General features: G+C 41.8%; 1 protein-coding gene across 11 annotated transcripts in view; it reads left to right on the top strand.

The window, feature by feature from the left end:
• AGFG1 (ArfGAP with FG repeats 1) overlaps positions 1-23,004 on the top strand; it is a 1,878,478-nt gene that overhangs the window by 1,218,243 nt on the left and 637,231 nt on the right. For 5 of the 11 annotated variants that reach the window (XM_044070432.1, XM_044070431.1, XM_044070430.1 and 2 more), the window contains exon 7: positions 3,488-3,559. The exons of the other annotated variants lie outside the window; for them this stretch is intronic. In XM_044070432.1, the coding sequence (XP_043926367.1) occupies positions 3,488-3,559 (72 nt within the window). The remainder of the gene's footprint in view (positions 1-3,487; positions 3,560-23,004) is intronic. 11 annotated transcript variants of the gene reach the window in all.

The raw sequence follows: 23,004 nt of genomic DNA, 5'->3' as shown, positions 1-23,004 counted from the left end.
CTTAAATTTGACTCCTCCTGAACATTGTTTTGCATGTATTTTTACTGCAAAATCTGAATTTACCATTATTCCTACAGCAGATGGGAACAGGCTGTATGATGCATCTGTCCGTAACGGGTTAGAATCCAGAGTAGAATGCCGTAGCATCAGGTATTGGGTTATTTGGAGAACTTGCACCGTTTGTAGTCCTCAAGAAGGTCTGTAAACAGGTTGTTTGTTTTGAAGTAATCATAAAATAACTTTTCTTTTGGGGTGGGCTTTGTGTGTGTTTTAAAGCAAAGGTTACTGATAGGTGATTGGATTTTAATAATTAGATAATGATGTTATGGACAGTACAGGGAGTAGAGAAGTTAGTAAGGTTAAAGTCTAGAGCAATAATATGGCTTTTGGGGAAAGGAATACTTTGAAATCTCCATTAGTAAAGTGAGGAATTTTTAAGCATATTTGCTGCTAGTTGTATAGGTATGCTAGTTTATAGTGGGGAAAATTGTTGCTCATTGTATAGGTATACTAGTTTATAGTGGGGTAGTTACTCATCCTTAATTGTATTCTGTTTGATGGAGAGCATTTGCTTTTTGATCCTACTTTGATGATCAACATGTTCAGAGGGAAACAGAAGGGTATCAGTTGTTGGCAGTGATATGGTAGGCTATTTTTCTGAGCACTACCTGGACCTCTGTGTGAGCCTGTGTGGTATCAGGTACTTGATATTGTTCAAATTAGAATTTGTGTGTATTCCTGTGAGAGAAACTTTGCCTAAAAAAGGCACTATGGGGTTAAGTTTTAACCAGTAAACAGAAGCCATGAGATGAAACGTTTAGCCCACTTTCTGTCAAAGCAGGGAAGGTCTGTTAGCCACCCCATCCCAGACAGATGCATGCTAGATTCCCTTGAAGTGACATCAGCTAGCCAGTTATTTTATGTTTGAAGTTGGGCATTATTACTAGTAATGGTAAAATATTTTCATATGCTGCTTGTTTGGCAGGCTTTGTTAACAATAAGTGATTGATGAAGGGGTTGGGAGGGTGGCCTAATGGTTAAGGTGGTTGCCTTACAAACACGAAGTGTAGGGTTTGAGTCTCACAAGGGATAACTGGCTAGGCTTAAAATTGCTCGCAAGGGCAGTTAGCTTAGTACTAATCTATGAACCTATGATAACTACTTGAGCAGGGTAATCCTCTGTGTCATTTTTACATCATGTATGCCTCCACCTTGTTGTGTATAGTACTTTGACTGTGTGTTCTTGGCATGTTTCGTAAGTATGTAGGGCAAAGAGTTATGCATGTCTTCGTATGCTTTAAAACTAAAAAGTATATCTTTTGATTTTATTTTTTTTTTATTTTCACTTTATCAGGGGTACAGAAGTGATCCCATTGGATTTATTTCAGTCTTAGCCTGGTGGTAAACACAGCAGATACATTATATATGCAAAATGAAAGACAAAATGCAATATATACATGTGTTATATACATGTATTATATACATGTTGAATATCACAGTTGGCTTGAGGGTATACAGATATTAGAAGTATGACTGTTATATACAGAGTAACTGCGAAGATTTAATATATACATGTATTATATAGCGTGTGGATATCAGAGCTGGCATGTCGAAGCAATCCCAGTAAAATATATTGTTAGAGCAAGCTGTGTAGAGGGAAGTAGATTAAGAAGAGGTTAAGTTATATGATCAGAGAGAGGTTTTTTTTTTTTATTTATCAGAGGAAACACTAATCTCACCACAAGCCATTGAAATATACCATTTAAACAGACAGCACATGACAAACACAACACAGTCAACATCCAGGCAAGCCCACACATAATGCAAACTACTGAAAACATATATTCACTTATATTGCACATACGTACAAAATCCAAAACATTACATTGCGCATCTCGCATACTTACTGGAACACTTCCAAACTTGCAAATCCTCCATACAGCATACAGTCAACCACACACTTTCATACACACACACAGTATGCAAGCACCACTGGTTCCTCGTGTAGAGGGTATAACCCCCCACATCCTCTGCTTAAATGTGTACTAATTGCATAATTGCACAGATTTGTTGAAAAGTGCATTAGACTTTACATGGCATTACTACTGTTGCACCAGAACTAGTTTCAACATCACGTACGCAGGTTACACCGTAATCCAGAAGATCCAGTCATTTCACACTCAGTAACTTCCACATAATAACACTCACTGTCACTTCACTCATAACTCAAGTCTTAATAATATGACAACTCAACCACATGAATGGTACTCGCCTATATATGTGTGCGCGAGTGTGTGTGTGTAGGGTCTGTACTGCAAAGTCAAACTTCGGTCATTCAACTTTGCAGTTTAACAAAACAGAATACATCAAATGGCTTAAAATACTGAAACTAGAAAGCAAATAAACACAAAAAACAGTGATTTTTGCAGGGTGGCAGGCCCCCTGAACTTTCCCATACCCATACTTAAATATACCAAGTCTCTGATTACACAGTAGTGTAGGGAAAAAAAAATAAAATCTCCTTAATCTACTGTTAGCAATCTTGCACTAAAACTTCAAGGAGCCTATAACTGAAACTATTCCTACAGTCTGAACAGCCTCAGTATAACCCACCTGTCTACACAGTAACTGCTAAAACCAGCAGCACAGAGCCTTTGCTAGATCAAGGGCAAAAGTGAGACTTACAATAACACAATTTAAAAAGATGCTTAGAAGAATTTAGTTGGCATGACACACAGTGATATCTTTGATTCAGTGAAGAAAACAGACACTATTGTGTTATTTAAAATTCTTGTGCGCATTGCCATACATGCGATTAGAAGAGAAATTGTTTGTCAGTTTTTTGCCATTATATTTATAGGTCAGAAATTTAAGTATTCTACTCAGTAATTCATATTACACTCTAGCTAAATAGCATGTTAAATGAAATCATTTTTTTTATTTTTGCATAGCTTTCTCATAGAATCTTAAACAAGGGATTTTTACAGCATTACCTGTGCCATAGTTGTGTTCCAGTTCCATATACAACTCTGATCTGAGATAAGGTGGTACTTTCTATAGAAACTTTGCCATTAAAGTTTCTCTTTACTAGTGGATAAATAAGAGTTGCAAAACAGAAGCACAAGTCTAAAAGAAGCATGATCACAAAATAAGTAAAAGTTTTTTTCCCATATCCTCAGTTGTTGTGGATTATCTGCAGACATGATACCCATACTTGCTTGCTGACACATTTGCTTATCACTTGAAAATAGCAAAGGCAGTTTATATTACTGGTCAGATATTGTTTGCTTATCTCATTTTGTATGTGCTCTGCAAGGCTTTGTGTGCTTTGGCTGTGGTATATTATTGCCTTTCATGTTACAGCTTTGGCTGACTTACTGCCTTTCTGTTCTTAGTCTTATTGTTTTCCCAAAATGTTTTTCGTTAAAATTTCTTTTCTTTTTCCCTTTTCTGTTAACCCTTTCCTCAACAATTTCTGACTGTCCAGCGTTCAGAACGCTTTCATCCAGCTGCAGTTTTGGTGAATTTACATCAGCTTTTCCTCTTCAGCCTACACACAGTAAGTTCCATTTCCACATGGCAAACTGACCTTCTTTCACCCTGTGTGTTTCATGTTGTGTCTTCTGCTTTAGCTTTGTGCGTGTTCCTTCACTCAGTCCGTCACTAGTATCCTCTGTCTGTCTGTAGTATTAGTTTTGTAGTTTGTAGGTTAGCTTATGTAGCAAAAGTACCTACTTGACCCTGCTGAATATTGTATTACAGAGTACTTAATTTTGTGACACAAAATTTGAACTTCCTTAGTCTGTGAAAGTGAGATATGTTTCAGCATAACATGCATATTGGAGGACATTGAAGCCATGAAATCCACACTTGGAAGTAGAACACAGAATTCTGAGTATTTAAGCAACAGGTAGCATTCAACTTGTAGTCAGAAAGGGTATTTTATTTTGATATTAAAAATGTACCATAGAGGTCACTGGATATTTACTAGAAAGCAAGAGAATCCAGAGTTTGAACTAATTGCAGTTAACAGAACTAGCTTTTTCTGCAGTTTAGCTGGCAAAAAAGATGATCTGCTATGTGAGTTTTTTTGTGATGAGTAAAACTTATAACAAATATTCAGAACTAATCCAAACAAATACCTCACGCCTGCCAATAGTCCTGTGTCCTTAAGCAAAAGTCCAAACACAACGAAAAAGCAACAGGACACTGCTGTAAACCAAGAGAGTATTTAATAAAAACTCAGTCCTTAAAACACAATACTAAAACACAACGTAAGCGCTTTCGGGTTACACCCTTCATCAGACATCACAAAATTAGACAGGCATCATTTTAAACTCTACTACATCCAATGAAAATTAATGAAAAACCCGCCTATTCAATAGGGTGGGTTTTACAGGTATAACATCATTAAGTCCAGGTGAACTATTGGCCATAAGTTCAGTTATCCACCTTGTTTCAGCTAATGCTGTGTGTAGTTTTATATCCCCCCACCTCCTACTCAACTTAACATTAGTAATGACTCTAAATAAAAATGAATTTTTGAAGCATCTGTGAAAGCTCAAACCAGAAAAGGAGAACATCATCCTCCCCTGACAGCTCTACTGATAAGGACATCTTTACCTGGATCATGCCCATTCTCTGTCTCAGGACTATTAGAGAAAACTATTCTTCACTGTCCTTAGGGTCTTAACCAGAAAACTAATGTTTTATGGATGGCTTGAATTATATGGGTGGATTTTTTTCATTTAGCCTTTTGAGGAATCCTTTTTCATTTGTAACAAGACCGAGTGAGATGATAAAGCACCATGATGCAGTGTCCACTGTCTCTCTAAATTTAAGTGCATTTCAAAAGTAAATAATCACTTGCTGTACTGGCTGCTGTAAAGCACCCTTAGGATTTGTATAATGCGCACAAGCCTGCTTCTGCTCCTTTTTTTCTTATCTACATCTAGTCAAAGTTACAACACTGCCTTTTGGTAAGGATTTAATTTACTAGATAAATGTGAGGAAATTTATACATCCAGATACATAGAACTGATAAGGCTATTAATTATTTTCCACATATTGAAGTGTATAAAGCTCTATTTTAGACTAGATTAAGGAAGAATTTATTAAAAGTATTACTAATAGAATAGAAAACTGGTTGCATCAGTAGATAAGATAGATAAGATTAGGACTCTGAAGACTGAAATATGCTTGTGGTGGTGAAGCTTTATCAGGGGCCTCCATGTCAAAGGCTGTCCCAGGAAGTCTTGCATGGCACAAGGCAATTAAAGGCAAATTACTTGAATGCTTCTGTGGCACATTTTTGTTTTGTTTTGGAGAACCAGCAGTTGATGATGTGGTTCTTGAAAAGAAAGGCAAAACAAGATGTTCCTTTGAAGGATTATATGCAACCCCAACTACTCGTCATTACCAAAAGAGTGCCTCTCCTAATAAGACACGTTTTTTGAAAGGGTTTTTTCTGAATTTTCAGCAACAAAAGCAGTTTGAAGGGAACCAGTATAATAATGACTCAAGCTTCACAGGAAAAGTTGCAATGAAGAAAAATGGTCATTATCTCCCTTTTCCCAATATCCCTATGAGGCAAATTTCATGTTTCAGCATATGAGCAGATTACTGCTGTGACTTATGGGTGTCATAGGCTGTTCATCAAGGTTATACAACAGAATTTCTTCAAACACCTCTTTATGAAGTATACCAAATGGAACGGCTAATGCAGCAGCCCACCCAACCACCAGGCTGCGGATCGTTACCGAGCCATCAGGTAAGTGAATGCCTGCATGAGTTTGTGTCTGTCTGCATGTGTGAGTGCATGCGTGCATGAAAGCAAAAGAATGTGTGTGTGTGATTGTAAGAGTGAGAGCGATGTGTGAATGAATGCAGGTATGAATGAGGAAGTGACAGTGTGAGAGATCGGAAAAGAGTGAGAGCGGTGTGTGTGTGTGTGTGTGTGTGTGTGTGTGTGTGTGTGGTATGGACAAAAGGTACACAAACCACATTGCTGCTGCTGCCAGCGATCACTCTCACTCTTCACTCAACCACACACATTCTCTCTCTGTCGCGCGCACACACACACACACACACACACACACACACACACACACACTCTGAAAGCCCTAAGGTCGATTTCTTTTTTGTATCTTCATACCACATGTAAAACTGCTTAGAAATCTGTAGTTATTTCAAGGATCCACTGGCAATGGTGGTACTATTTCTCTTTGTAGTTAAAAACAACGCATGCACACTGGAATAGCATTTTTTCCCCTTTAGAGATTGTGCTTAACGACAGACTTCTGATTATATCTGTACATGACTATTGGCTTCAACAAGAGTGATATCTTCACATCAATTTAAAAACAGTAAAGGTATGCACAGGGCTCCGAGAGCTCTTCAAGACAGTTCTCAACCAAATATTTGTAATCTATTGTAGACAGTTATTTAATGGTGTGGTACATTAACTAGGAGGGACCAGATCATTTTTGCAGTGCTTAGAGGCATTTAAAATCCAAGAAACATTTTTATTATTCAGCCTTCAGCTTTTAGCAGTTTGTGATGCAGTTGTACAGAATTAGTTGCCAGATGCCATGATCAGGAAAATGTCACTGGTTCATGTGTGGAAAATGCATCCATTCATCTGTCTGAAGTAGTTAACTTCATTTGATCAGCAACCTGTGGGTATCGGATCCGATTCATATCCGAGCCGGCAGCTTTCCTAGCTAAAAGATCTGAGCTCCCAGCTCCTTCCCTACCCATAATGCCCTACCACCTCCCTCTAACCCCCAGATCTCGTTTGCCGCGGCTTCTGTAAGCTTCTTAGAATGAGCTCTGAGCGTGGTATTGTGAGTTTAGGATTTTTATATACCTTTTCTGTCAGATTTTCTCTATCTTTGTGTGTGTGAACTCCCTTCTAACTCCCTTAGCTTTTTGTGGGTAGTTTTAAAACTTTTTGGTTAGTTAAAGTTTATTCCCCTCCCCCCTCTGCGTGTGTGGAGGTGTGATAGTGTGGGCCTGTTCTCTTTTCCTTTCTAATATGTCTGAAGGCCCAAAAGCTGTGTTTTCTAAATGCTCCGAGTGTGGCCATAAGCTGTCCCCAGCGGATGGCCACACTCGGTGCGTTATTTGCCTGGGAGTTGATCACCTTACTTCGGGCTGCACTATTTGTGCAGCCTTCAACCCCAGGGCTTTGAGGGATAGGAGGACGAAGCTTATCCTTGCTGGCCTTTTGCCCCCTGATTCCACTTCATCCTCCTCTTCCTCTGTGGCGCCAGCCACGGCTGCTCCACCTACCACCTCCGATCCCCTGGCCGGGACTCAACTTCCCTCTTGGCCCAGGAGGAAAGGGACGGCAAAAAGAAAGAGAAGGACAGGGAGCGGGAAAAAGAGAGACACCGTAGCCACAAGAGGCGGTCTGAGTTGGCTCCTCCGTCCAAGCAGCTTGCCTCTCCCCTTAAGGTCTCTGGGCCTTCCCCCTCCCTGCTCCGTTCTCCACGTTTCTCCCTGGAGCCAGAGGAGGAGACCCGGTCACCTTCGAGGTCATCTAGGCGGCCTTCCCGGCCGGTGTCAGCAGCCTTGTTCAGATCAACGAGGAGTTTATCCAACGCAGACATGAACCAGATGATGCGTTGATTTCTTCAGGCCCAGCTGCAGATGGGAGTGCTCTTGCCTCCCCCCCTTTGGGGGGGGGCTCGACCCCTTTTTTCGCCCCTATTGCTTCTTCTCCGACCCACTATCGGGGTTCGGAGCTGTCGGATCCGACTAGCTTCAGAGCCGGGGTGGTGTCGGCGCCGACAGTGTTTCCTACTTCTGCGCCGACGGTACCCTCGAGTCTGTCGGATCCAAGCTCTTGGGGCCGTGAGTTGAGCGTCTGATCCGAAGGGGTTAGTGGGCCTTCAGCTCCGTTGAGGTCAGAGCACACTACCCTTTCGGATCCAATCGGATCACCTCCGGTGCCGATCCGCACATCGTATCCGAGGGGACTGCTTTCGGATCGTAGGGAAAGCAGTTCTCCCTCGGCATTCCACGTCGTGGAGAGGGTCCTTTCGAGAGATTCGAGGCTCCAGGCTCTTGCTATGGATCCACCCGCCATTCCCTCTCAGACGGGCCTGTCTTCCATCATCCGGCCCCAGGAACAGCCTGCACCTACGTCCCAGATGGTTCCCGTTGAGGAACAGGACATTGTTGGTGAGGCCTCTTCAGACCGACCCCCCCCCCCCCCGAGGAGGTCCCTCACAAACGAAAGTGGAAGAGGAGTCCCTCACAGAGGACACGGACTTAGAGGAAGGGGAAGGTTCCCCAAGGTCACCCCCCAAAGACATCTGCTTTGGAGACATTATGGAAATGTTGCGCATTGGGGGGGGGGGGTGGTCTGCCCAAAAACCTTCCTCGGATGAGTCTGTGTTTCTGGAGGCGGTTTGATGCGGGCCCATCTACCTCTTGGTGTCCCCTCCCGCCGACCCCCTGGTGGACCTCATAACTATCAGGGCGTGTAAGGAAACAGACACTGTCGAGCCAATATGCAAGAGACCGGACAGGATACTCAGCCCTCCCACGGACAGGACAGTTTGGAGCAAGGGTGCCCCAGTGGATGCCATGGTGGTGGCGGCTGCCACTAAAAAGGAATTAGTTCAGGAGAGTTCCTCGGTACATCCTCCAGACAAGGAGTCTCTGATGATGGACCGCCTTGGAAAGCAGATGTTCGCTTCAACGACCTTCTCTGTAAGGTCACTGAACTATATGGCACATGTAATTCGGCTCCAGCGGGACCTGATCAAAGAGTACGCTGGGTCACCCCCAGAGTCCATGTCGACCGAGGACAAACGAACCTTCTCGGCTCGATTGGCCACTCTCAAGTCGATTACTAACACATCTATGCAGCTTTTCTCCCATGCCACGGAGGGAGCGGCTAGAGTCAGCGGAACAGGCGTTGTCTTACGTAGACAGGCCTGCCTACGTCTCTGCGATTTTTGCGGAACCTTCAAGGCGTCCTTCGCGAATGCACCTTTTGATGGTTCTACGCTTTTCGGCAAAACCGTTCGTGATACTCTTCTCCAGAGAGAGAAAGACAGGAAAATGTCTGCCGTTGGGTTCCGCTTTTCGGCTCCACAGACGTCCTACTCTAGGAACCAAAGAGGACAAAAGAAGATGTGGTTCCGGAAAGCTCAACAATCCCATTTCGCTCTGGATCCTTCGCCCTTTAGAGGCAGAGGAGGACAGGGTGGACGCCGGCCCAGAGGCAGAGGGGGCCGAAGAATTTCGGGTTGAGGGAACCCTTTTCCGATCGACCCACGCAGCAGCCCTGAGCGGTGGCTCGACTGCTCCTCTCTGGAAAGGCAGTCAGGGGGCGCTTCTTGAAACACCTAGCAGCTTGGGAGTCCATCACGACAGATCGCTGGGTGCTCTGAATTATATCCAGAGGCTATTCTATCCCTTTCCTAACGTATCCTCCCCTGTCAGGGAGTCTCCCCGATGTTCCACCCAATCAGAGGGAGGTAGCAGCCTTCGAAATACGAGAGCTGCTAAGAAAAAGAGCCATCCAGCATGTCCCCCTCAGGCAATCCCGATCAGGCTTTTACTCCAGGTTCTTTTTGGTGCCAAAAAAGATGGGGGACTTGCGACCCATTCTCAACCAGTCTACACTGAACCTGTCAATCGCCAAAGAAAAGTTCCGGATGGTCACTATTCAATCCATTCTCCCACTTTTACAGGAGAATGACTGGATGTGCTCGATAGACCTCAAGGATGCGTACTACCACATTTTAATGGACAGGCGATCCAGGAGGTTTCTCCGCTTTCGGCTGGGAGCTAGCCATTATCAGTTCAGGGTCCTACCCTTCGGTCTCACCACATCCCCCAGGGTGTTCACCAAGGTCATGGCAGTTGTAGGGGCCCACCTGAGGCTTCAGGGAATACAGGTCTTTCCTTACCTGGACGACTGGCTCCTAACCGCCCCCACCAGGCATCAGCTTTGTTCAGGCAGGGACTATTTCTTACATCTAGCCCGCCATCTAGGGATCACGATCAACCACAAGAAATCCTCCCTTCAACCTACTCAGATTTTGGAGTTCATAGGGGCCAGGATAGACACTACAATCCAGAGTCTTTCTGACGGCGGACAGACTTCGCAGTCTAAACCTTCACATTCTGGCTCTTCTGCAACCATCAGCCTCCCCCAGCGGAACTAGTCCTGAGGGCCCTGGGGTCCATGGCAGCAGCCATCAATCTGTCACCTATCGCACGTTTGAAAATGAGAATCCTTCACTGGTCCTTACACGTTCAATGGTCCATCCTACATCATCCCCTGTCTACACTTATTCCCCTCAGCAGGATTTGCAGGGAGTCGCTACTTTGGTGGCTCCATTCTAGAGACCTCCGGGAAGGGCGCCCCTTCACCTTATCCCCACCCCAAGTCACAGTGACCACGGACACATCTCTCCTCAGGTGGGGGGGGGGTGGCATTGCATGGGCGGATCTGTCCAAGGCACTTGGACTCGCACAGAGACCTCATTGCATATCAGTGCCCTGGAGATGAGGGCGGTGCTTCTAGAGTTGCAGGCTCTCCATCCCCTTCTTCCTCCAGGGACTATTGCAATTTAAACAGACAACATGTCGGTAGTCTGGTACATAAACAAACGGGGGAACCAGATCTTACCCACTTTGCAGAGAGGCCATGAGTGTGTGGGAAAGGGAGATATCCACCAACCACTTTCTCATAGCAATGCACATTCTGGGTCTGTCACACATTTTAGTGGGCAGGTTGAGTCGAACGATCCTCTCACCTTACGAGTGGTCTCTGAACCCAGTAGTAGCGGAGCAAATCTTCCTCTCATGGGGTCAACCTTGCTGCGATCTGTTTGCCTCACCTTCGAACACAAAGTGCTAGTTCTTCGTGCCAATTCCCCCACCAGGGGAAGTCCCCAGAGACGCTCTGGTTCATGCTTGGCCATCCGGTCTTCTGTATGCTTATCCTACTCTTCCATTAATGACAAAATTCTTGCAGAAAGCTCGTCGGTTGGGGAGCAGAGTTATCCTCCTAGCCCCATTTTGGCCTCGTCAAACCTGGTTCCCATGCCTACGGTCTCATCTAGTACATCCTCCCTGGATTTTAGATCCCATTCCGGATCTGATCTCTCATCCTTTAGGATTGAAGACCCCCGACCTGGACTACCTCAAGTTCTCAGCTTGGTTGATCCAGTTCCATTAATAGCTAGGACTCCCGGTATATCTTCCTCAGTTAAGGCCATCCTGGTGGCTGCCCATAAACCATCTACCAGGAAAATCTACAAGAGTAAATGGAAACCTTTCTCTGTCTGGGCGGAGCATAGGAATTTGGATCCCTTCACAGCTCCTATCCCAGCAGTTCTAGACTTTCTATCCCATATTTTTCATCAAGGGGCTAGTTCTTCTACTATTAAAGTTCAGTTGGCAGCTATTTCCCACTACCACGTTGGAAACAGTTTAGGCCCCCTAGCTTCCTCCAAGATTTGCAAAACATTCATGAAAGGAACCTTTCTGTTAAGAACCCCTGTTAAAGATGCAGTTCCTCCATGGGATCTAACCCTAGTTCTGCAGGCTCTGACTGGTCCTCCTTTTGAACCCGCGGCTTCAGTCGACTTAAAATATGTATCTTGGAAAACGGCCTTCCTGATTGCCATTACCTCAGCTAGGAGGATATTGGAACTTCACGCTCTTTGCAATAAGCCTCCATACATCATCTTTCATAAAGACAGGGTTTCCCTCAGGACTAACCCCTCCTTTTTGCCTAAAGTAGCTTCAGAAGCCAATATCAACCAATCCATCAATCTACCTGTCTTCTTTCCTAATTTTCAAAACAAAGGAGAGTATAGACTCCATTGTCTGGATGTTCATAGATAGGCAGTTACGATTTTACTTAAACAGAACAACCGATCTTCGAAAATCAGATCAACTTTTTCTGTCATTTGCTAAATCCTGTCTGGGTAAACCAGTCACTAAAGTAACCTTAGCTAGATGGATTTCCCAATGCATCCTTCTCGCATACAAAAGCTCTGGTCGACCTGAGCCCCTGAGGGTGCGAGCCCATTCTACCCGATCTATGGCTACTTCTGCTGCTTTCTCGTCAAGGGTTTCTTTGGATGACATTTGCTCAGCAGCTACTTGGGCTTCCTCTCATACCTTTATTACACATTATAAGTTGGATTTAATATCCAGAGGATGCGCATCTTTTGTGGCTCTGCAGTGCTCCGGAATATCCTTCCATGAGGACCTCCCAAGTTGTTGGTAGCTGGGGACTCTGTCCCACAGGTGGCTGATCAGATGAAATTAACTACTTCAGATAAAGAAGTTATGTACTCACCATAACGTTACATCTGAGTAGGTAACTTCATTTGTCAGCAACCAACCCTCCCTCCATCCCCCGGACCCTTAGTTCGTTATTAAAGGATCAGGATACGTCACTTCCAGATGACATCAGGTGGAATGTATAGTACTCCTTCTTGTGTTACAGTAATTTTTTTATGGCATTATGGCAAACTCGATCTGAGGGTTAGAGGGAGGTGGCAGGGCATTATGGGTAGGGGAGGAGCTTGGAGCTCAGATCTTTTAGCTAGGAAAGCTGCCGGCTCAGATCCGAATCGGATCCGATACCCACAGGTTGCTGACAAATGAAGTTACCTACTCAGATGGAATGTTATGGTGAGTACATAACTTCTTTTTCCAGTGACTGTGCCAAGGTGGGGCCTTCTGCAGGTAGATCTGTTTGTCACACATAGCAGTCGAATCAGAAACTTCCATTTTTTTTCCATTCGTCATGTCACAGTGTGGAAGAAGGACGCTTTTACTTTCAAATGAATCCAGACTTCATTGAAACTACTACTCAAGTCAAAAAAGACAAACCCAGTCTAATACTGGTAGCTGTTTTGTGGCTAAAACAGCCATGGTATTCTCTGGTAGTGATGCTTGCTTCTTGCCAACCTTAGCTATTACCTGTACACTTATCCTTATGACAACAAGGTTTTGCATTCCAGTATTGAAACACCAAATCATTCAGCAGGAATGGTAGACTTTTTATTTGTGACACTAACCCATGCTCCTTTCTGTTATATATTTTGAAGGAGGTAGAGAACTAAAGCAATGAAATGTGCTTCATTGACTATCTTACGTTACAGTGACCCTCCCTGAAGAAAGTAGCAAAGTTACATTTTTTAATATATTAGTTGTGTTCCCCTTTATTTCTGTAGGATCTTCAGAGATGCAGAAAGTACTCTGACTGTAGCTTTGCCATTGCTGAGATCACTGCAGCTTCCTTTGAATTCATCCTTTTAGGCAGACATCCAAGGACTTTTTTTTTGTTCAGTCCGTGTCTTACTGGTAAACTCTTGTCGTTACCAAGATGTCTAAATCCTTCCTTTGAAAATATTCTTCTACCTCCCTATCCATACATATACTTTCTTTCAGAATTGCAGACTGCTGAATATGTAACTTGAATTCAGTATTAAATATCTGTTAAACCTGAATTCTTGGGTGAAGGTCATCTAAGAATACAGTCATCTGTGTGTCACAGTAGAATGTCTTAAGTTATATCTGCAGTCTAGTGTTTTGTAAAACCGAATAAGGTTAGCAGAAGATTTAACTTTATATGCCAATTTAATGGATAGTTGCATGGTATCTGTCTGTTTTTGTTTTTCTTTAAAAAAAATCCAAACTTTGCATTTTCATGACTGAGAGTCTTAAATATTTCATACTAGTTCTGTTGATTTTCATCACTATAGGCCTAGTATGCTTAATAATTTTGTTAATACGAGTCCAGATCCTGCAGTCTTTCACTATAGTCTTGTGTTGCTGTTGATTATAATCTTTTGGTGAACTTTGAACAACTGCTAATAAACTAATTTCACTTACTTTACATCAGCAGCAGAAGCAGTAGTATGTTATATATATATATATATATATATATATATATATATATATAGAGAGAGAGAGAGAGTATATTTCAGAGCATGTATTATAACTGTAATTGCCTTAATATTGCTACAACTCAAGTGCTCTAGGTTGCACTGCATCTGAAGTGTTTGTGTGTTTTAGCTGCTTTTCTGTATATATAGACTTCTCTGTTTCTTTAAATAAGCTCTGCAAAGTTGTTTTATTGCATTCCTGCCCGTATTTGAGTTTTTTTTGCACTTTTAAAGTTTGGTTTTGCTTAGTTTAACTGGTAGGCTACACACTCAAGTGTGCTAGCCGAATTAAAGCATTTACTGTTTTTCTGTACCTAATTTCTGCTACTCTGTTAAAAAAAAAAAAAAAATCCTTGTTTCCTGCCTTTACTGAACTAGAATAGTCCAATCTTCAAGTATTGCTGATCTCTGGGCTGTGTCATAGTTCCCGTGTTGCCTATATCCTTATTTGGATAGGGGGAAGCTTCTTTGTTCACCAGTGAGAGTGGGGAGCTCTGCACAGCCTATCTGTCCCTTGAGGAGTGGTTCCAGCCCAGTGACCTGTAGCTTATTGGCCGTTTTGGGCCATTTCCTCTCTCTTCTAACCCCCTGCTTTAAAGCCAGCTTTAGCACGCTTTTGCGCTTGAAATTTAAGGTTTGTCCTGTTTGTTGCATTTACCTGTTGAGGCTATACACTCAAGTGCGCTAGCCTGTGTTACATATTTATTGCATTTTCCTTCTGTTTGTTGCAAAAAAATAAAGAAAAACAAAAAAAAATTATCCTTGTTTCCCGCCTTTCCTGACCTAGAGTAGTCCAAATACAGGCTTTGCTGTATTCTGGACTTTTGGAAAGTTCCTGTGTTGCCCATTTCCTTTCTTGGATAAATGGAGGCTTCTTTGTTCACCAGTGGCAGTGGGGAACTTAGAGCAGCCTATCTATCCCTGGAGTAGTGTTGCCAGCACAAGAATCTGGTACTCTATTGGCCGTCTTGGGCCAATTTCTAGCTCTTTCAAGCCCCCCTGTATAAAACCCACTTTAGCATGACTTTGCGCATCGCGCAGCATCGGGCAACGCCGCTTAATTGGGTTAAAACCATTCTCGGCTCCACAAAGTCTGCTCTTCACTTTTTCCCTTAGAACCGATCTAGTTCTCATAATAAACACCCTATTCCTACTCTAAAGCCTGGCACTTGCTCACTAAAGCAATTATATAAGTCAGCACTAAAAAATTAAAAGCACTACACCCTCACAAAATCCCCTTGAGTACCTTGTTCCCCATTGGCCCTTTTTTCAATTATAAAGGAATTCCCAATACTATTCTAGCATGTCCAAAGGTCAGTTGTCAATCTCCTGTCTGGTCCAGCTGGTGAATCTGGGAATCTTGAGGCAATGTTACAACTGCCTCATGTGCACAGACAACTCTGTCCTCCTCCCAACAATTTCCAACACATGTGAGAGATGCAAACATATAGCCAAACTGGAGGCTAAGCTCTCTCAACTCAGTACTGGCGTAACAAGTCAGGAGGAGAAGGAAACCACACTCACTACAATTCCAGTCTCAAATAGACCTACCACGACAGCAAACCAAACACATAAACACACAAAAACATACTCGGAGGCTCTAAATAAAAATCTGCCTAAGCAACAGAGACCTCCAAAGCAGACACCCAAGCAACCGCTACCCCAAAACAAAACACATGCAACACATAGCTCACAAAGCCAGTGTGCCAAACAGTCACAGCCCTTAAGGCTAAACAACACACCTGATACACTTGTAATAGGTGACTCTATCGTCAGGCACACTGACATCCCGCTCACCAGGCTGAACAAGGAAAAGGTCACGGTGAGCTGCCTGTCAGGCACTAGGATCCGCCACATAACACAAGCACTCAGGTCACTCCAAGGCAAGTACAAATATGACTCAGTCATTGTCCATGCTGGTGTGAATGACCCGAGACATACCTCCCTGGATTACATGAAAAGAGACATAGAGGAGCTCTCTGAGCATGTAGCCCAGGCTGGTATGACCCTGACCTTGAGTAGCATCTTACCCTCACCAAGAATGATGCCACAATATGAAGACAAGATGATCAATTTCAACAATTGGCTTGAGTATTGGTGTCATTCAAAGGGCATCCAATGCCTGTCAGCCTGGGGATGACATGCTCGACAAGCCACGATGCTTTGCTAGGGATGGCTTGCACCTGTCACCCCTGGGCTTTCAGATATTGGCAAAGGCTCTTGCCACCCCCATAGTGCCTTTTTTAGGCAAGGCTCAAAAAACAAGCCCACCTCCATAGGTATCACAAGGGATAAGAAACTAAGAGTAATGCTACTCAATGCCAGAAGTCTAAACCTCAAGATGCACGCACTCGTAACTCTCCTTAGCATGGAGAACATTGATATCTGTGCAGTAACCGAAACCTGGCTCAAGGCTCCCGAGAGCACCATAGCACTACCAGGTTATACCTCATACCATGTTTTTCGGCCCCAAAACCTGGACCGAACCACAAAAGGAGGGGGCGTATCAATATTCGTCAAAGATACCCACACCTCCAGGTTGGTGGCACAGCACGAAGCATCAGAGACTATCCATGTGCAACTAACAGTGGGTAAAACTGCCTTCCAGTTTATAGCCTGCTACAGACCACCCTCCCAAACCCAGGAACCCCACTCGGCCTTCATGAGAACACTGGAAAATATGAAGGTCTCTCCAAACACCATTATATTAGGCGACTTCAACTACCCAAACATAGACTGGGAGCATTACTCTAGCTCCAACACCCTAGCCCAAAGGTTCCTAGAATTTATAAACTCAAATGCTATGGAACAACTTGTTACCACTCCCACAAGAGGGGAAAAGATACTGGACCTGATCATCACCAACATAGGGACTCTGTGCTCCAGCCCAGAAGTGTATCCCCTCACTGGTAAGATAAGACCATAAACTAATCTTACTAGATATTCACATCCCAACCCCAGCCCCTGCCCAGAAAACCACAGTGAAACACTTCTCTAAAGCAAATTTCCCACTCCTCAAAACTGAGGTGGAATCCTTCAAAGCCCCCGGGCCTGTGGAAAATACGGCCCAGACCGCAGAATCCTTTATAAATGCATTTTATGAACACCTTCAGGAATGCATGGATCATGCAATCCCAAACAAAACCAAGACCTAATCCTCCAAAGGCAGGGGTCCTGTCTGGTGGACCCCAGCCATAAACAAACTATACAATAGAAGGAGGAAGCTACTGCATGATAGAGCAAAATCCCAAAAAGGGAAGGCATCTCTGATCAGTATTAGCAAAAAACTACGAGCACTCAGAACATCGTCTAAGGCCAGCTTCGGGAGACAAATTGCACAGGACAATAAGGATAATCACAAGGCTTTCTTTAGTTATGTTAGGAACCTGGGTGGGATTTCCCAGATATGCTCAGAATTGGTCCAACATGACAAAAAATGCACCCAACCCACAGACATTGCCAACATCCTAGCCGACCGGTTCAGCGCAAACCTCTCCCTCCCCTTCCCCACCAAAAGGGCAAATATCTATCCCAGCAGAGTGCTGCCCCCCTGACATCTCACATGCTCAGGTAAGCGCCACCCTCTCCAAAGCAAAAAAACACAGCATCAGTGGGACCAGACAGTGTCCCGTCCTACATGAACTCCAAGAAAAACTAAACCCAAACATAAAACTACTGTTCAGTCTCAGCCTTACTACAGGATATGTACCCAAAGAGTGGCGTACAGCAACAGTGGTCCCTCTCCACAAAGGTGGTGCCCTCAACAGATCCCGGAAACTATCGCCCCATAAGCCTGACTAGCTTGGTCTGCAAAGCTATGGAAAGGATCATCATGGACCGAACCTACAGACACTGGATCCTACCCAGTTCGGCTTTAAGGGCAGATCCTGCCTCTTAAACCTGATTTCTTTGAAACAGTCACCAAGGCCATTGACGAGGGGAAGGTGGTCCACACAGCCTACCTGGACCTCGCAAAAGCCTTCGATACAATATCCCACTCGGGCATTATAGATAAGCTCACCAGCTTAAACATAAACCCCTATGTTACTAGATGGGTTGCAAACTGGCTCAAGGACAGAACCCACATGGTTAGAATTGCTGGAGCCATTATTGAAGGCTGTTAATGAGTTCTCAAAAGTCTCTAATTATAAAATTAACTTGAAAAAAACAATATCTTCCCTTTAAAGACACCTAAACCCTTTTCGTTATTGCCCTTAGTGGGACGGGTGGTATTTAAAGAAAATATTAAATATCTAGGTATTGAGTTCTCTACAGATAGTAACGACTTTTACAGTAATAATATTAAAGCAATCTGGGAACAAATAATTTCGGATTTTGGGAGATGGAAAAATGTACGACTGCCAATGTTAGCAAAAGTTTCAATTATCAAAATGAACATATTACCACGATTACTGTATATTTTTAGGTCAGCCAATTTATTACTTTCAAAGACATTTTTTAAAAAGATTCATAAAGAATTGGCTAAATTCATTTGGGAACCAAAGAAAACCAGGATATCTTATGATAATTTAATGACCCCAAAAAATAGAGGAGGACTGGAATTACCTAATTTTGAAATGTATTATTTAATTGTAAATTCTAATAGAATTTTAAGAATTGCCAATTATGATATAAATAATACTAAGTGGACACCACTTTGGGTAGTTCTGAATTATAAATATATTCTAAAGTTAAATATTAATCCTAAAGCAATACTTTTTTTAGGTAAGGATACGTTGAAATTCTATGGGATTATTGAACACGTCAAAACAAACACATTTTCTTTACATAACTTATTTCATTCATTAGATTTGGTTCAACAAATGATGGTTTTTCAACCCTTTCATAAGAATCCTAATTTAAAATTGAATAATCAACTAATTGATCTCAACAAGTTTCCATTGATAGTTAATCTAACTTTGATTGATATATATAAACATCTTGACAGTTCGGCCAACCAAATAAGACAAGAACTTAACTTACCTAAAAAGTATCTGGTTATTCTGAGACAAATTAGAGAACTCACTATAAGCTATTTTAAAAGTTTTAAACCGGAAGAAGAGGCTATTAATAGATGCTCTTTGTTGTGGCAAACTCTTCAACAAAATCTTAAATATATCACGACAGCAAATCAATTAATTAAAGAATTTCAATTTCATGATAAAATTTTATCATCAAACTACTGGGAAGAGAAAATTTTACTGACAGATAGAAGTAATATGTTAAAAGCAATTGACTTGACCATCAAATCTACTTCTCTTCAAAAATTAATATATACCCAGTTGATGATTTGGAACAATGCATATTATACACGCCTTACCCTGCATAAATTTAATCCCAAAAATTCACCAACTTGTCCATATTGTAAGAATCAACCAGCTGATCTTCATATGTTCTGGAGTTGTAAATGTATTTTCAAACTTTGGAATTCCCTTAAGAGTCAACTTCAGAAGGTGGGTTACCAAAGTGCAACGTTATCATGGAAATTTATGATTCTGCATATCCCCCCGAAAGAGATCCCTAAATCACAAATTATTATATATATTAATATTTTTCTATTAATGAAGCTTTATATAGCTTCAGATTGGTTAGACCCATCTAAAACTTCATGGCAGAACTTTAGAGTTCTAGCAACAAAACATATATTGGCTCATAAATTACTATTAAACCCACAAAATAAAAATGTTAATAATCCAAAAATTTGGGAACAGATTTTTAATATTATACTAGCATAGTATTTTCACCTTGGAAATATTAATAATTATTTATGTGTGTGGAGAGAATTTAGTAATCAACTGTCTATTACTTGCATTTACTCTTATGCTTTTTATATTTAAATGTATTACATGGAAGCATTATTGTAAATATTGTATATAGAGTGTGGTTATTAGTGATATTAGTTAGTTTGATTTGTGAATATATGTTATTTTTGATCTTACTTGTGTTTGAAAATAATATAACAATAAAGATTTATTATGGGAAAAAAAAGAATTGCTGGAGCCATGTCAGACTCCAAACCAGTTACAAGTGGCGTCCCACAAGGCTCAGTCCTGGGACCTCTCTTGTTCGGTATATATTTCTCGGAGGTACAGGCCAACACGGAAGGACTGTGGCTGACCAAGATCGCAGATGACTGCAAATTGGGCGCCATAATACTCTCCAGCCGACACAAGCATCCTACAAAAGGGCCTCATAGAAACAGACAACTGGTGCCACAGCCATGGCCTCAAGCTAAATGCCAAAAAGTGCAAACAAGTGTATAGTCATCCCCTTCGGCAAAAAACAAAGTGCCCACAAATTACCATATAGATGGTAATCCATTAAGTACGGAAGAAGTAATTAGGGACCTGGGGACCCAAGTTGATAGCAATCTCTCATTCGACAACCACGTGGCCAAAGTGGTTAAAAAAACATTTTATATAGCCCACCTAATCATGAAGGGATTCACATCTAGATCAGGGGAGGTCATTGTGCCTCTTTACTCATCCCTCATCAGGCCCATAATTGAGTACAATGCCCCTTTTGGGATGCATCTTACCAGACACCTGCAGCAACTGGAAAGACCCCAAAAGTACCTGAACAAGAGGATCAAAGGGCTCAAACAGATGCCATATGCTGCCTGGTTAAAGAAACTCCAGCTCTACTCAGTGGCATACCGCCTGCTCAGAGGCGATCATATAAAACCATGTCCAACCCGGAATTAATGGACATGCTGCACCTCAGAAAATCCAAATTCCATCGAGCTACGCGCTCGAGAGACTTGAACCTCAGCACTGAAATAAATAGGACATGCTGGAGGGACAGATTCATAACCCAGAGGCTCCCTTCACTCTGGAATAAAATCCCAGTCCAGGTTAGGCAGAGTCCCTCACTGACTCTCTTCAAGAGGAATCTTGATGAGTGGATGGGAGATCGTAGATTTACTCCGGGTATCACTTCTGTGTCGCTGTTAGACAGAGGCACAATATACTAACCTCGAAAAAGGGCATAGCAAAATTAATTTAAAATGGGTGGCAAAAGCCAAACACATTCTGGCTAGGCTTATAAATGCCCTAGGGCAGATAGCCTAGTATGAATCTATGAACCTATAATGTACAGGTCTCATCAGTTAGAGCATCCATTATGCTCTATGTTCTAAGTAACAGCTCAGTCATTCTAGTTATATTTAGTTTTATTAGTGATAGCATTATCCTTAAAGTTTAGACCGTTTCAGATTACAAGTATCAAATCTTCAATTTGATTTACATTACCTTACATGTACTAGGACTGAATGCTAATCCATATGCTGTTGCCCAAATAATGACATTTAAGTAGTTGTATATTGCAGTTGTCACTTTGGCGTGTAGCAGGTGAGCCTGTCCTGCAGTCACCAACTTACTTTCATCATTTTTGTCAGTCACTTTCAGCATTTATTCATCGTTTAGAAATGTTGAGAACATGAAAGCAAAATGGTACCCCATAATATTTCTCTGAAGATTTCCTATACCCCCATTCAGACAGATATAACACTTGTATTGCCTTCCCTTCAACCAGTTTGTTATCCAAGTGGTTTTGTAAAGATTTGTACAAATTGACATTTGATTCTAGGTTGTCAATAATCCTTTGGATGGTACAGTATTGAATGCTTTAGTTATGTCACTGTTGTACTGCAGGTGTCAGTGTATTGTAATCAAACTCCTCCTGAATTCTTAAGAATCTACAAAGCTTACAATGGTAGGATTTCCTTGTAAAAATCCATGTCAAGAAGTTCATAGGTTCATGGATAAGTACTAAGCTAACTGCCCTTGTAGGGCATTTCAAGCCTGGCCACTTATCCAATATGAGAATCAAGCCCTGCACCTTGTGCTTGTAAGGCAAACACCTTAAACATTACACCACTCCAACAAGTGGCCAACAATTCTGTGTATTTTCTATAAGCTCTGTTAACTCAACTGTAAAAGGTTCCCTACAATTTGCAACAATATATGTCAGACTTATGGATCTGTAATGATTATATAACTCTTCTTTTTCTCTCTAATAGTGGGATAACAAAAGACTTTTAATGGTCATCAGAGACATTGCCTTGCTCAAGTAATTGATTAAGTACGTTTTTTTTTTCTAAAGGAACATATTAAAACATCAATAATCCTGTCAGAAATCTTACTTGGTGAAAATTTAGGTCCCAAAGTGCCGGAGGAGTTAACCTGATTTCAAGCATTTTTCCTTTGTATCAGTTTTACTTATGAACACTTATTATGCTGGACATAATAGTGAATAGACAGGCTTACCACTCCAGTACTTATTGAAATGCTCATTCAGAGCATTCAGCATGTTATTTGGTGTTTAGCTTATTTACTCTTAAATGCAAAATGTTCTATGTAGATCTTTGTATTAATGTACTGGTAAAAGATTTTTTTCAGCAAGTGTCTTGACTGTCATTCAGTAGCATGGCTTATTGCAGTAAAGAACTATTACTGTTTTCCATAAATTTTAATGGTCTACTTTAATTTGATTATTTTAGAAGAGGGTAGCATTTTTGATGGATTAATTACAGTTGCAGTTAAATTATGGCCCAGAGTTTCCATTGGTACAATTACTTTAGCATCGCTAGATAATTTGCTATGATTACTTTGTAAGGGCTATTTGTTAAGCCCTTTGTAAGGAAAAAAATCATTACACAGAAAGAAGTTGTTAATATAAGTCCAGAAACTTAGATGAATATGATGAGTTTTCTGATGTTATTAGATATTTGTTAGTCTCCTCGTAGAATTATTGGTGAATCGGATAATAATGTTGCTAGAGTGGACAGAAATCAGCCATGTCTTCCAGGATTTGTACTGGATCATCTGTAAAAGCTGAACATTTTTACTGCCTTTTAATTTTGTATTCAGTCATTAAATGTAAGTACTACTCCCATAGATGGGTTTGTGGGCCAGAATTGTAACTCACCTCCTATGATTCTAGTTTGGTTATTGATGCACAAATTCCACAGTTTACAAAACATGTTCGTAATGTTCCATGCGTCTGTGATCAAGACAATTTTCTAGTTTTGCTTTGTTAAAAGGTGTAGTTTATCTTTATGTCCAAGACT

Source organism: Protopterus annectens, chromosome 4.part1 (assembly GCF_019279795.1).
Source record: "Protopterus annectens isolate FY-2018-M chromosome 4.part1, PAN1.0, whole genome shotgun sequence".
Lineage (NCBI taxonomy): Eukaryota > Metazoa > Chordata > Ceratodontiformes > Protopteridae > Protopterus > Protopterus annectens.
The sequence above is the reverse complement of the archived record's forward strand: the minus strand, read 5'-3'. Positions and strand labels throughout refer to the sequence as shown.